This window comes from Syzygium oleosum, unplaced genomic scaffold, assembly GCF_021117445.2.
Source record: "Syzygium oleosum isolate NSW1041296 unplaced genomic scaffold, Sole_v2.1 Sole_v2.01, whole genome shotgun sequence".
Taxonomy (NCBI): domain Eukaryota; kingdom Viridiplantae; phylum Streptophyta; class Magnoliopsida; order Myrtales; family Myrtaceae; genus Syzygium; species Syzygium oleosum.
In genome coordinates this window covers 30,855,484-30,867,951 of record NW_026607485.1, presented here as the reverse complement: position 1 = coordinate 30,867,951, position 12,468 = coordinate 30,855,484, and the positions used below count along the sequence as shown (strand labels likewise).

The 12,468-nt window shown below is 40.1% G+C and overlaps 1 protein-coding gene across 1 annotated transcript; it reads right to left on the bottom strand.

Annotated features, from left to right (window-relative positions):
- Positions 1 to 7,201: 7,201 nt before the first annotated feature.
- On the bottom strand, positions 7,202 to 9,047 carry LOC115667748 (lysine-rich arabinogalactan protein 18-like). Its single transcript, XM_030589291.2, has 2 exons — positions 8,408 to 9,047; positions 7,202 to 7,695 (listed from the first exon to the last, which is right to left on the bottom strand). The coding sequence occupies exons 1-2, from the start codon at positions 8,951 to 8,953 to the stop codon at positions 7,612 to 7,614; spliced, it is 630 nt and encodes a 209-aa protein (XP_030445151.2). The 5' UTR covers positions 8,954 to 9,047; the 3' UTR covers positions 7,202 to 7,611.
- Between the last annotated feature and the right edge of the window lie 3,421 nt (positions 9,048 to 12,468).

The window sequence follows — 12,468 nt, the reverse complement described above, 5'->3', positions numbered from 1 at the left end:
GGATTTTGGCAAGCACTTCACTAATCCGGTTATTTCAAAGTTACATCAACTTTCAGAAGACTCCCTCGCCCCACATTGAGGTGCCGCATTTTTTAAAATTTGTAATTACAAAAGACATCTACAACTCAGCATAGCTAGAGTTTAGCTTGAGCTATACCAAACAGGTTCTAAGTGATGTTTTAATAGGTTTGTTTTCCCTTTTTCAGCCACTTGGTGTTTCATAAGTTGAAATATGTTAAAAGATTTATAGTGTATACATCTAAACTATCTTGCCCCAATTCCTCGAAGGCCTCTATGTCCAAACCATCATTTTGATTAGTATACATCTCATCCGATAGGTTTTAAAATTTTCAAATAACCTTCTTTTTCCTGTATGAACATAAATTCGTTTTCCAAAATAAAGTTAATTAGATTCCTTTGTTCCTTTAAATTTTCTTTTTTTTATTGCACCTGCGTACGTGTGTATAAGCTTTTAGTCTAACGAAGACTTTTTACTGGCGGGTTGGCAAGAAGATGGATAATTAATCCATTGGTTTATTTTTATTTTCTCATCTTACGACTCTTTACACATAAGTATCTACATGTACAAGTTAATTATTGGCGCAACAATTTTAAAGGAGGTGCAACCCATCTATAAAAAATTTTATGTTTGGTGGGCACTAGGGTGGGTTGGTACTAGGGCAATAATTGATCGATTATGTAATTACTGTTTATTGGAGAATGAATAAGGTCCACACCGTACGATAATAACTCATAAATAAACTTGAAATTGCTATCGCAAGAAAAATAGCCAGGAGAAGCCTCATTTATAAGACATCAAACCAATTGATGATTGACCCGCACGCACTCAAATTAAGATAATGTTCTTATTGTATTTTAACAATAATTGATTGAAGATATATCTTCTAAATTCATAATGCCATTATCTCTAGAACCCATTCATATTTTTCACTAGCTCTCAGACACTCAATCTTTTTGCTTGAGTCTCAAATCAATTGATGTATCGGTCGACAACTCCATGACCCCCGGCACACAACCTTTAATGATCCCGCTTGCTTAAGCAAATTTCTTTAAAATTCACTAGCATCCGAGCACGCGACACGTGCTTGAAATGCGTGATGGAAAATTATCAAAATTGGCATGATAAGCAAATTGGTGGTCGCTAAGAGACTTGAATAGAACTCGCGATGCACCTTGTTTCGTACAGAAAAGCGAAAGAGACTTTTTTTTTTGCTAAATACAGAAAAGCGAAAGAGATTTGTTTCATCTATGCAAAGTTCTTATCTTCTTCCAAATTGGATGGCTGCTCAAGAGTCGCCGTCCAACCAAACACTTATAAATTAGTATTTATTTCTCAATTATTCGATGTGTTGCGTTGTAGGTAATAAACATGGATATTCTATTTCTTTTTTCGGGTCAAACTTCTTGTTCCACGTAGATTATGACCAAGTCCCGAGATCAAAATCGGATCCCAGAATGCAGACGCCTTCTTGAGGGAGATTCAACACGTCGGGTCAGATTTCATAGAGGAAGCAACAATCATTGGGCATGAGAACTCAGACGAGATATCTCACGTTGCGTTTGACCCATTCAAGAAGGCGAAATCCTCTTTGTGATAAGAGAGGTGGCCATGAGAAAATCGTTGTGATAAGAGAAGAAGAAAAACACATTGGGAAAAGAGACGATGCAATGGAAAATCAACAGGTGTCACTACCCAATAATTGTTCAATTGTTGATTTGACCTTTGATCTACTCATATCGGGAGATGAGTGCGAGAATTACAAAATAAAATATTGAAAAAATTCATACATGCTCTTGGTTTCTTTTTAATCAAGAAATTAAGCTTGAGAGCACAAGATGATTCCCTGGTTGAATGAAAGACTCTGTAACTTAGGATTATAACACCCAACATGCAAATGGCTATATAGCATATTAAGAGAAGCCAATAATTTCGGCTACGAAAAAGGAATGTTGCGTTTCATAAGGTGTTTGGTAATTACTCTGCTGATGTATCTATTTCAAACTTACAGCTGCCTATAGCGGCTTAAGGAAACTGCATCACCTAGTTTTGAGGTTTTGCAGCTTTAAATTAGGGGTGTGCATGGTCCGAGTGGGCGGTTCCCACTCCGGAACCGTGGACCGCCCGCTACAAGACCGGTTCCAAAAATTGGAATCGAGAACCGCCCGTCGGTTCCATGGACCCGCTTAAGAATCGGACTGCCGGTCCGGTCCGGTTCTTGGGCGGGTCCGTGGAACCAGTCTCAACAAGTTTTCCTAGACAAATAAAAAAAAAAATCTGTGGACCAACATCGGATCAACAGAACAAAAGGAAAAGAACATAACTTTTCATACAATTCCTACACTATGATCGATTATATTAACCACATTATCCATAAATCAAGTGGGTACCCATTAATTATTGGGAAAAATGACCAAGATATCCCAACTACACAAGAGTTTCAGACATGATAACAAATTTTCTTTTTTTTAAAATTTTTTTGGGTCAGATTTTTTTAATTAAAAATTTAAAATATATATATTATTATTATATTACCGGTCCGGTCCGGGTGGCCGGTCCGGGTGGGCGGGTGGGCGGTTCCACACCGAGAACCGGGAACCGGTCCAAACAGTACCGGTTCCAAAAAATTGGAACCGGGAACCAGACCGGTTCCCTTGGGAACCACCTGTTCCAGTCCGGTTCCGGGCGGTTCCGGGCGGGTCCCGGTTCTTTTACACACCCCTACTTTAAATTATGTATCACCAACCATCAAAGTTACAATACTTCACGGCACAAACACTGCACAACATAGCTAGAGTTTAGCTACGATTATACCAAACAGGCTATGAGGGGTGTTGCATAAGTTTTTTTCCTTTATTTGGCCACTTGTTGTTTAATAAGACGAAATGTTTTAAAGATTTAGAGTGCATATTCCTAAGCTATCTTGCCCCAATTCTTCGAAGCCTCTACATTTAATCTTAAATTTGGTTTTTTCGGAATCACCATTGTCAAAACCATGATGCATGGTTAGTAAATAAACTAATTTTGGTGGATTGATTGAAAATATAGTGATATTTATACTACATTGTATGTATTCTTTTTTGGCCTTTTTTTATCTCAGTAAGTCAACGAAACGGGCAACATGATTATATGGTATTCATTCTTTATTTTTCCTTTGGAGGGACTATGATCTAAATATATTGCAATATGTCTAGCTGATCACATTTCATAAATCATGTGAAATTTGTCTCTTCTTCTCCACACCTTGTTTAAGTTGTTCATGTTAGAAAGGATTTTGTTTGGGGCTATGGTGACCAAGGAAGTCAGGCCCATCCATCTTCTAGAGGTACAGGAAGCACGGTCCAAAAGCCCAACTGTAAATGGGCCACAAGGCCCAGAACCAAATAAATACATATGCATAGAACATACAGTATATTTGTGGTCTTATTAACAAATGCCCTCGATGCACTCGTTAACACGTGCTTAACGGGAAAATATTTAATTGTCAAGATATTAATAGTGTATATCACGAGAATAGACATCGTATCAAAAATTGCAATACTTTTCATAAGCAGTTGCTTAACAATTGCAACATAGTTCAATGTAACCATTCGTTACTTTTACTTTAAAATAACATAAACTCAAAAACAAAGGAGTTGAACTATTGTTACACTAAGGGTCCGTTTGGCAACGTGCCAAACAGTGAAAATTTCTGTTCTTTTATTCCAAGAAATAGTTTGGGAACAGAAATGCGTTTGGTAAACTTTTTGTTCCTGGGCATATTTTTGCAAAAATTTGTGCCGAGAAACAGTTTTGGAAGAGAAATAAGATGTAAAAAAAAGTTGCTTCTTATTTCTCGGCACAATTTTGAGAATCAGTTTTTTTTCTTCTTTTTCTTTTTTTTCTTTTCTTATTTTTGTGTTGTTCTTCCCTGGGCTGGGCCGGCCGCCGGCGACCGGCCACGACCCAAGGGTCCGAGCGAGGGCGTCACGGTCCTCGCCGGCGCCGGCGGAGGCGAGGGCGAGGCGCCCTCGCCCAGAGATGGCGAGGGTCTAGCCCTCGCCCTCGCCGGCCCTGGGCTGTGGCCGGTCGCCGACCGCCGGTCACCAGCTACCGGCCATGGCCAAAGAAGAAAATGGTAGAAAGAAAAAAAAAATTTTAATAATTCAAAATATTATTAAAATATTATTTGAGAACAGAAATTTTGTGTAGTTACCAAACGCATTTCTGTTCTTTTCTACTCTAGGAATAGAAATTTTGGACAGTTTATCAAACGCCTTCAAATACTCAGAAATTATTTCCGGGCACAGAATAAAAAAAAATCATTTCTGTTCAGAAATAGTTCCCGGACACAGAATGGTATTCATGCGCACCCTAAGCGACATAAGTATGCTTATTGCAAGTCATTCCTATTGAAGAGTGCTTCGATATGTCCATATTTATTAGAATTTTCCTCAGTTACTAAAATTACGTACACATTTCTTAGTTAGTTTAGAAAATCGGCCTAATACCCTAAAAAACCTCGCACTTTAGCTTTTGTCCCAATTTTACCTTTGAAAAACTTCCAACTTTAGGTCATGTCCTAAGTTTACCCTAAACTTTTTTTTGTCCAAAAAAATACCCCAATTTTAGGTTCAGTTCCAATTCTACCATAAAATTTTTTTCTCATAAAAAACTTTCAACTTTGGACCCAATAACAATTCTACCCTAGACTTATTTTTGTCTCATAAAAAAATTACAGCTTCAGGTCCAATTTCAATTTCACTCTAATTTTTTTTTGTCTCATAAAAGATCGTCAACTTTTACTTGAGTCCCAAATCTACTCTCCATTAACCCTCCATCAAAATCGCCCTTAGTAATTTTGCGCTCGTCAATCTTTCATGCTTGGAAATGTTCCATCTCTCACATTCAAAGAGCTTGTGCTCGGGACGCTTGAACAGCTCATACTTGGGAGTTTTTCTATTTCTCGATTGTCAACGAGAAATTTTGGACTGAGGGTTAATGGGGCAATATTTGTGACTCAAATAAAAGTTTATGATTTTTTATGAGACTGTAAAAATTTTAGAGTAAAATTGGGACAAGACCCAAAGTTTGAGGTTTTTCATAGGAGAAAAAAGTTTGTAGTAGAATTGGGATAATACCTAAAGTTAATGATTTTTTATGAGATAAAAAAAGTTTATGGTAGAATTGAAACATGACCTAAAGTTGGAGGTTTTTTATAAGACAAAAAGTTTAATTGGGACAGAAGCTAAAGTTTAAGGTTTTTTAGGATGTTAGGCCTTATAAAATCAGCCCATCAATCAATACTTCTGAATTTAAAGAAAATTTGGAAAATATTGAGGTGACACCAAGGATTTTATTATTTACTAAATTAAATATAATTAGAAGACCTTTTGATTGTGACACCAACGATTTTATTAAGCTCCTTGTAATTTTAGCCGCCTCACAATGTTTCTAATAATATCATTTGAATTTTTATCGCATCTTACAAGATCCATGAGGCTTATTGGGGGCACTCCAAGAGTCAAGGAAGGGTTTAGTTATCTGAAGTAGGCTCCTTCGTTGTTAAAAAAGAAAAGACAAAAAAAAAAAGGGATCTACTTGAGAATAGTATTTAAGTGATCGCAAATAAAAATTATCAGGTTAGAAATCAGAAACCAGAAATAATAAATAGTTAGAAATGACTAAGCTGTAATGACAAAAGAGTTGGTGTTATTTAGAGACAAAATCAAGCAAGTGGTATGTTTTATTATAAGTGAAAAGGACGATCATCGTCGACCATCCTTTTGAATTTTCTTTAAATAACATGTTACATGTTTTTAAAATGGAAAATGATATTTTTTTATGCTTGCGGTTTGATAGTCAATAATGAGAGGTGGTAGCAAGTTGAGATTTATTATTTATTGAAAAAGAATTAAGGAATAAAAATGAGAGGTGGGTGCAAAAATTTTGATTAAAAAGTAAACTCTCGCAATGCTTTTTAATTAAAGAGACTCTAGTGCTACCTTCACTATTTTAGCATGTCTATTAAGTGTTGTTTCAAACCAATTTGAGTTTTAATAAATAGTTGGGATTGGACCTAAGCATGTTTTTAAAAGATTTTATCCGGATCTTGGGATGTCAAAATAAGAGAGCATTCCAGACCTCCCTCTGGAAGAAAAACACACATAGGGGAGGGACAAGGGGTAAACAGGTAAACCAGCCGCTAGGTCGTTAAACAAGGCGTTATAGCCTGTTCAAGTGGAAACGCTTGTCTTTGGTGAGGTAAACCTGATCAAACACCAAGGATCCAAGGACGCCTCCAGTAGTGCTACCTTAATAATTTAGCATGTCTATTAAATGTTTGTTTCATACTGGTTTGAGTTTTCAATAAACAGTTGGGATTATTCAAAGGATTGATGATCAATTACTTTAATAAGTACCAAAAACTGTAATCCTTGCTCAATTAATTACTCAAATAAGCATACAAAAGACACCGAAGACTATAATCTCCCTAGTAGGGGTGTGCAAAGAAATCAAAAACCACCTGGAATCGAATCGAACCTGGAATCAACGGTTTCCATGGGACCAATTTGGTGCCCGGTTCCAATTTACTAGAATCAGTGGATACCGATTTAAAGTGTGGAACTATCCACCCGAACTAGACCGTTATATTCGACCAAAAAAAAAAAAGAACTAGACCTTTATAAGCCTTAAAAGGCTTGTAGTAGAGGTTCCTTGTGACACTCTGTTCAAGGTGTATTACACAGATTTAGGTGGTTTGTAGTGAATACGAGAAGACAGTAGATTAAAGACCATCCCTAGAACTGTAGTGGTCATCCATGTCATATTTACTTTATCTTCAATTTTTTTTTTTATGTGTGAAAACAGGTCTCAATATATCGACGGGGACTTTGTTCTTTGTGTCTATAAGCGCTTGTTGTAATATGTGAAGATCATCCTTCCTCTTCCTTTGGTGCTTTGGGAATTCTGTAGTGAGTACAGTGATATCAATTGATGCATACAATTTTATAGGGATTAGGGACCGATTTGGTTCCTGAAACCAGACCAAACCGATGGTTCAATTTCTAGGTGAAACCATAGAGAACTAACGGGTAATTTCCAATTCTAATTTTTCATATAGCTAAAAATCAACCGTTGATTTAGAAGGGTCCATGAGATGATTGGAAGGAAAGATGGCATATCGAATTCAAGAAACACATGTAGGAATAAAATAATAAGGACTTAAGAAAGTTCCCCAAGCAAATTTAATAACATAACACAGCTGTAAAAAAGAGAATTATTACTACCCAAGAGGGGTCCCTTAAAAAAGTTCTTTAGACCGAATAACAAATGAGGCTAGACAGAGCCAGCTTCCCTCAAGAAGCTCCCCCACAAAAGAATTACAAATGAAAAAGTCCCGAATCCCACCGTCACCAGTCAAGATACAGATCATGGTTTTTGCACTGGGGGTAAAGCACACAATTGAATATATCAATGAACAACAGATGCAGCCCGTCATATGATGAAGATAACATGGCCCGAGGGATTAAAAAAAAGATTAAATGAATTCAAATGAACAGACAACAATCTCTCTCTCAGTCGTGTTTCTCTCTCTCTCTCTCTCTCTCTCTCTAGAGGATCAATCCGAGGACAGCCCATCCTAATGCTAGGCCTGAGGCTATCTTCTGCACGCTTCTCATGGCTTCTGCTCCACTCTGCAAAGCAATTTCCACCAAAAGATTCGAAAAGCTCAGAACCCCAGGACAAATCTAATGGCCAGAAGTTATATTAAATCCAATTTCCATCTTTCTGCAATATGTTCATGGGAGCAATTATGGTGAGCCGGCAAAGCACGTGCCCAGAGATCAGACATCAATGTTTTGTGTCTCGATGCATGCCTCGGGTTCTCGAATCTTCACGAGGGAACTTTCTTGGACAGTGAAGAATGCCAACTTTAATAGGATATGAAAGCCCACAAAGAAAACAAAACTACAGTGCAGATTGTTCGTCGAACGATTTGATTAACTGGGTTGAGTCTTACTGTGATGAACGAGTTGCGAGAGGATCCAGTTCTCGAAGTACAGAGTGAGTGCCAGCTATAAATGGAAGTAAAAAGTGCATGATACTTGCTGTTTTTTCTCGAAGAACAAAGCTTTACTTCACTTGAAAGAGCCACTGGTGAGGAACTACAGCATGCATCAGTATCGTCGGATCTCTGAAGGAACCAGTCAGATCTGAACTCGCAGTGCACATCTCAACCAAATATTTGATTTTGTCGTGAGTCATCTAAGTGAAGACTGTATATTTAAATGCAATGTAGGTTGATTTACTGCCGTGATCCGACGAGAAAGTACCATTTTTTTTTTATCTATAGCGGCGCAAATAATCAACTAGATGAGAGAAGAAAAGTGCCGAGTGAGAACTTACCTGATCGTTCAATGAAGGTCCAGGAGACGATGCCTCATCCCGGCTCGCCCCAGGCGCCTCAGCAGGCGGTGCAGGTGGGCTGAGCAACGACGGCGACGGAGCTGCCGCGCTCTTCTTCGACTTCTTCTTGCTGGGCGCCGGCGCCGGAGCCTCTACGGCAGCCGGGGGAGAGCTCTCCGGAGCAGTCACCGGCGCGGGCGAGGGAGGCGACTTCGCGGGAGCCGGAACCGGGGGGGAGCTCGCCGGCGCTGGGACCGGGGGGGAGGAGGTCGCCGGAGGCGGGGACGCGGGGGCGACGGCGGGAGCGGGCGCCGCGGCCTTGGAGGGGAGTCGAGGCCGGAGCGGAGGCGGCGGCGGCGGGGTGGAGGCGGCGGGGGCGAGGCGGCGGGGGCGGGCGTCGTGGGCGCGGCGGGGGCGGCGACGGGGAGGAGGCGGCGGGGGCCGGGGCGGCGGGGACTTGGTGGGGGCGGCGGCGGGGGACTGGCCTCCGACGCCGGCGACGACGAGGCAGAGCAACGCGAGGGAGAGGACGTTCTTGCGATCCATGGCGAAGAAGAAGAAGAAGCAGCAGCTTCGATGTGGAGAGAGAGAGAGACAAGAGAAACGCGAGAACAGGACGCAGGCAAGTGAAAGAGAGAGAGAGAGGGAGTGAGGTTGGCAAGCTTGGTTGGCAGAGGTGGGAGGTGATTATATAAGGGCGAGCGCACGGTGAGGTGGGGACCACAGGGAGTGTGGTCCCCAGGAAGTAGCCGTTGGATCGGCAACGTTTGGGGCAAACGACGGAGGAGGGGAGGGGGAGGGGAGGATCCGGCCAGCGTGGCGTTCGGTCGGACACAGACAGTCTGGCCCCGGGGGCCCCGACCCGGCACTGTCGGTGCATGTGAGGAGTGTTAGCTAAGCAAGGCGAGGATTCTATTATTGTGACAAAAAAGAATTAGGGAAATTCTATTTATAAAATTAAATTGTCTTTAAGATATTATAAATGTTATTACTAGTACGTTTTTTTTTTTGGTCGGAAAGTGGAATCACTACTTGAGGAGTTGATTTGGGTTCAAAGAATGCTATTCTCTCTTGATTGATCATACTCTCTAGCTTTCACTTATGCAAACAAAATTCATTTTATGATTGAAATTCTCTATAAAAGCTGAATTCTTGTAATTTGAAAAGAGAGGGGATGATTAGGGGTGATCGGTTCTTGGTCCGGTTTAAGTCCAATCCCTCTTAGGAATTGGAAATTGGACCACCTAGTTCTGGAACCGGACCAAACCGAGCCTGGGGTGGTCCAATGGAACCGGTCACTGATGGAGAGGGATAGAGTGTGAACAACGAAGCTCAAGAAGCAGAAGGTCAGAGAGATAGAGTTGACGTAGCTAGCAAGGATCACCTAGAGGGGGGTGAATAGGTGATCTAAAACAATTTTTGATAATCTATGCGGAAACAAAATAAATCACAGTAGAGTCTGAATAAAATTCAGATTCAAGACAGATTCTTACAGCCTACCGGCTGGATTTCACTATGTAATCAGGAGGAATTACAACTTCTAAGTGTTAACACTCTTGTGTATGATAGAACTCTCTATCTCACACAATCACTCTTACAAAGTGTCCCTCGAGATCTTAATGTTTTGCTCAGAATGACAAGAGAAATGATTGGAGTATGCTCAGACTTTGGACTTGTTGATTCTTGATTCTGTTCTACCTTCTGCTACTCATTGATCTCCTTAAATACTCCGCTACTTCCAAAACTAGCCGTTGGACAGCATTCAGAGGATCATCTTCCAATCTTCACCTTGGACGATTTGTATAGAAAAGATTGAGTAGCCGTTGGATGACGGATTACGAATCCCGTGATTACATTCGCACCATACAATCGAATCTTGATTTCCATAAGTAGAGCTTTGTCCGTTGTAATGCATTCTTGTCGTGATGTTTGATTGTCAATCAATTTGATTTAGATTGAGACAATCAGAACATTCCTTTTGTGAAATCCATGCCAGATCACTAGCTGTTGTGATATGTTCTGAATTCTGCGTCTGAATAATTTCTTCGTCTGCATCTGCATCTGAATAACTTCTGCGTTTGAATCTCAGAACTTCGATTATGTGGGTCTTCAAAAATATACTTGACAGTTGTAAAGTCCGAATAACTTTCTTCCGAGTTTCAGGAATATCTGGACTGGAATAGATTAGTTCGAGAATAAGTATCGATTTACAATAACATAGAAGGTTTTGTCAACTTCAAAATCAATAGGAGTTTTCCTCAACAAGAGTGACTGGCAGCAAATGAAGAGGGATAGAGTGCGAGCGAGAGGAAATTGGAAAGAGAGGAGAAAAAGCGTGAGAGGGCCATTGGAAAGAGGGACGGCAGGAGAAAGAGCTGTGAGGGAAGACTGAAGAGAGGGAAAGGCTTGACTCGTGAGAGGGGAAAGGGAAACTGTAAAGTGGAAAGGCTAAAGAGCATCAGGCTTTCTTTCTTTAAAGATTTTAAGAAAAAAGTAATAATAATAACCGGTCCGGTCAAAGTGAGCAGTTCACCCTGGAATCAGGAACCGGACTATCATTGGTTCCAATTTTTTAGAACTGGGAACCTGACCGGTAGCCCCAGAAATCGCCCAGAATCGGCCGATCCGGTCTAGTCAATGTGGTTCCCAATCTAATCGATTCCCATTGCTCACCCCTAGAGATGATAGTGTTGTAAGAGGTACTTGTGTTTGTAGAATCACCTATTGAGCTTCATATAGAAGCAATATCATCTAGAAACTGTAAGATTACTCAGAGGATTCGAGCTTTGTTTGTAGCTGTTAATATTGGGAGAGTGGACATGGCCAAATGGAAGGCCAAATTTTTATAGATCCGTCTTGCAATATCTTCTATCCCTCTAACTTATATATTATATGTTTGATAGAAGCTATTGCATCTACATAATTGTGTTTCTTCGACTCTCTCGCGACCTTTCCATAAAGTTTAATTTTCTTCTAGCAACTCATTCACTCCTTCTCTTGGTTAGTATGTTAGTCATTTCAATTGGTTAGTATCATAGCAAGTTGCTCAAGTATTTGAAGGGCTATATTTCAAGGGCATGTTTCTCAAGTATAATGATCAATGGTCTCTCATTTTTTCAAATATCTGTCCAAGTGATATTCTCAGACGTTCTAAGTCTGATTTGAAAAGTTATATTCGAAAAATTCAATTTGTAGAAATATTAGTTTGGAGTGAGGAAAAACATGTTCTTTCATTCAAGAGATGTGATGATTGTAAAGGAAAAGAAAGAGTGTTTTGATCACACTTAGTAACATAGCATGTAATTATCATATATCTCTTCGTAGGTTCTTTAAACCTATCATGAAATCCAAGAGAAGTTCAAAGAGAATCGCGAGTATATTGCTTTCTTATTTAGTGACGTTGTCTCAATTCCAGAATAACATAATGGATGCAAATATCACTTTAAGGAAAGTGATCACACGCCTTAAAGCCATTAGTTTTCATTCACCCCACCTTTTTGTTCGTGATTCTCATTCTCTCTCTCGGGCATGGTCATGGGCACCCGTGTTCATTTTCATAAATCATTTTTATTATTGACCCGGCACCTATCAAGTGTTGCATGTGAAATTAGGCCAATCAACAAAAGACTAACAATGAACTCTTTTCGCAAAATACACATGACTATTTTCAACTCATGGAAGGATTAGCAGTTGCTGTCACTCAAAACACATATGCCCGTCCGATAAATGTAACAATTTCTCAACATAGAAAGATGATATTCGCTGGTAACGTCCTGTTCGTTTTGTCTTTCTCTCTTTTGCAAAGAAAGAGGGAAGCGAACAAAGTAATCTTGATGTGCTGACTGGCGTTCTGATCCGTTGTTAAGGCTGTACTCCCGCGTTCACACACAGCTGTATCATTTCATGTGGGACTCTGCTGGCTGATGCCGCAATGATTTTCGGCCACGATGACTTTTATCGAGACAGGACAGTTTTCAAATCATTGCGGTGGCTAAGTTCGCTCAAAGCGAGTTTTGCTTTAAGGCCCCACCACATGGAACCTGGTCGAAAGACTCCAACAG

Excerpts from the sequence above, each read along its gene's own strand:
- LOC115667748 (XM_030589291.2), bottom strand. The coding sequence starts at position 8,953 with ATGGATCGCAAGAACGTCCTCTCCCTCGCGTTGCTCTGCCTCGTCGTC. Across the intron at positions 7,696-8,407 it reads GACCTTCATTGAACGATCAG|AGTGGAGCAGAAGCCATGAG; the intron begins GTAAGTTCTCAC and ends ATTGCTTTGCAG.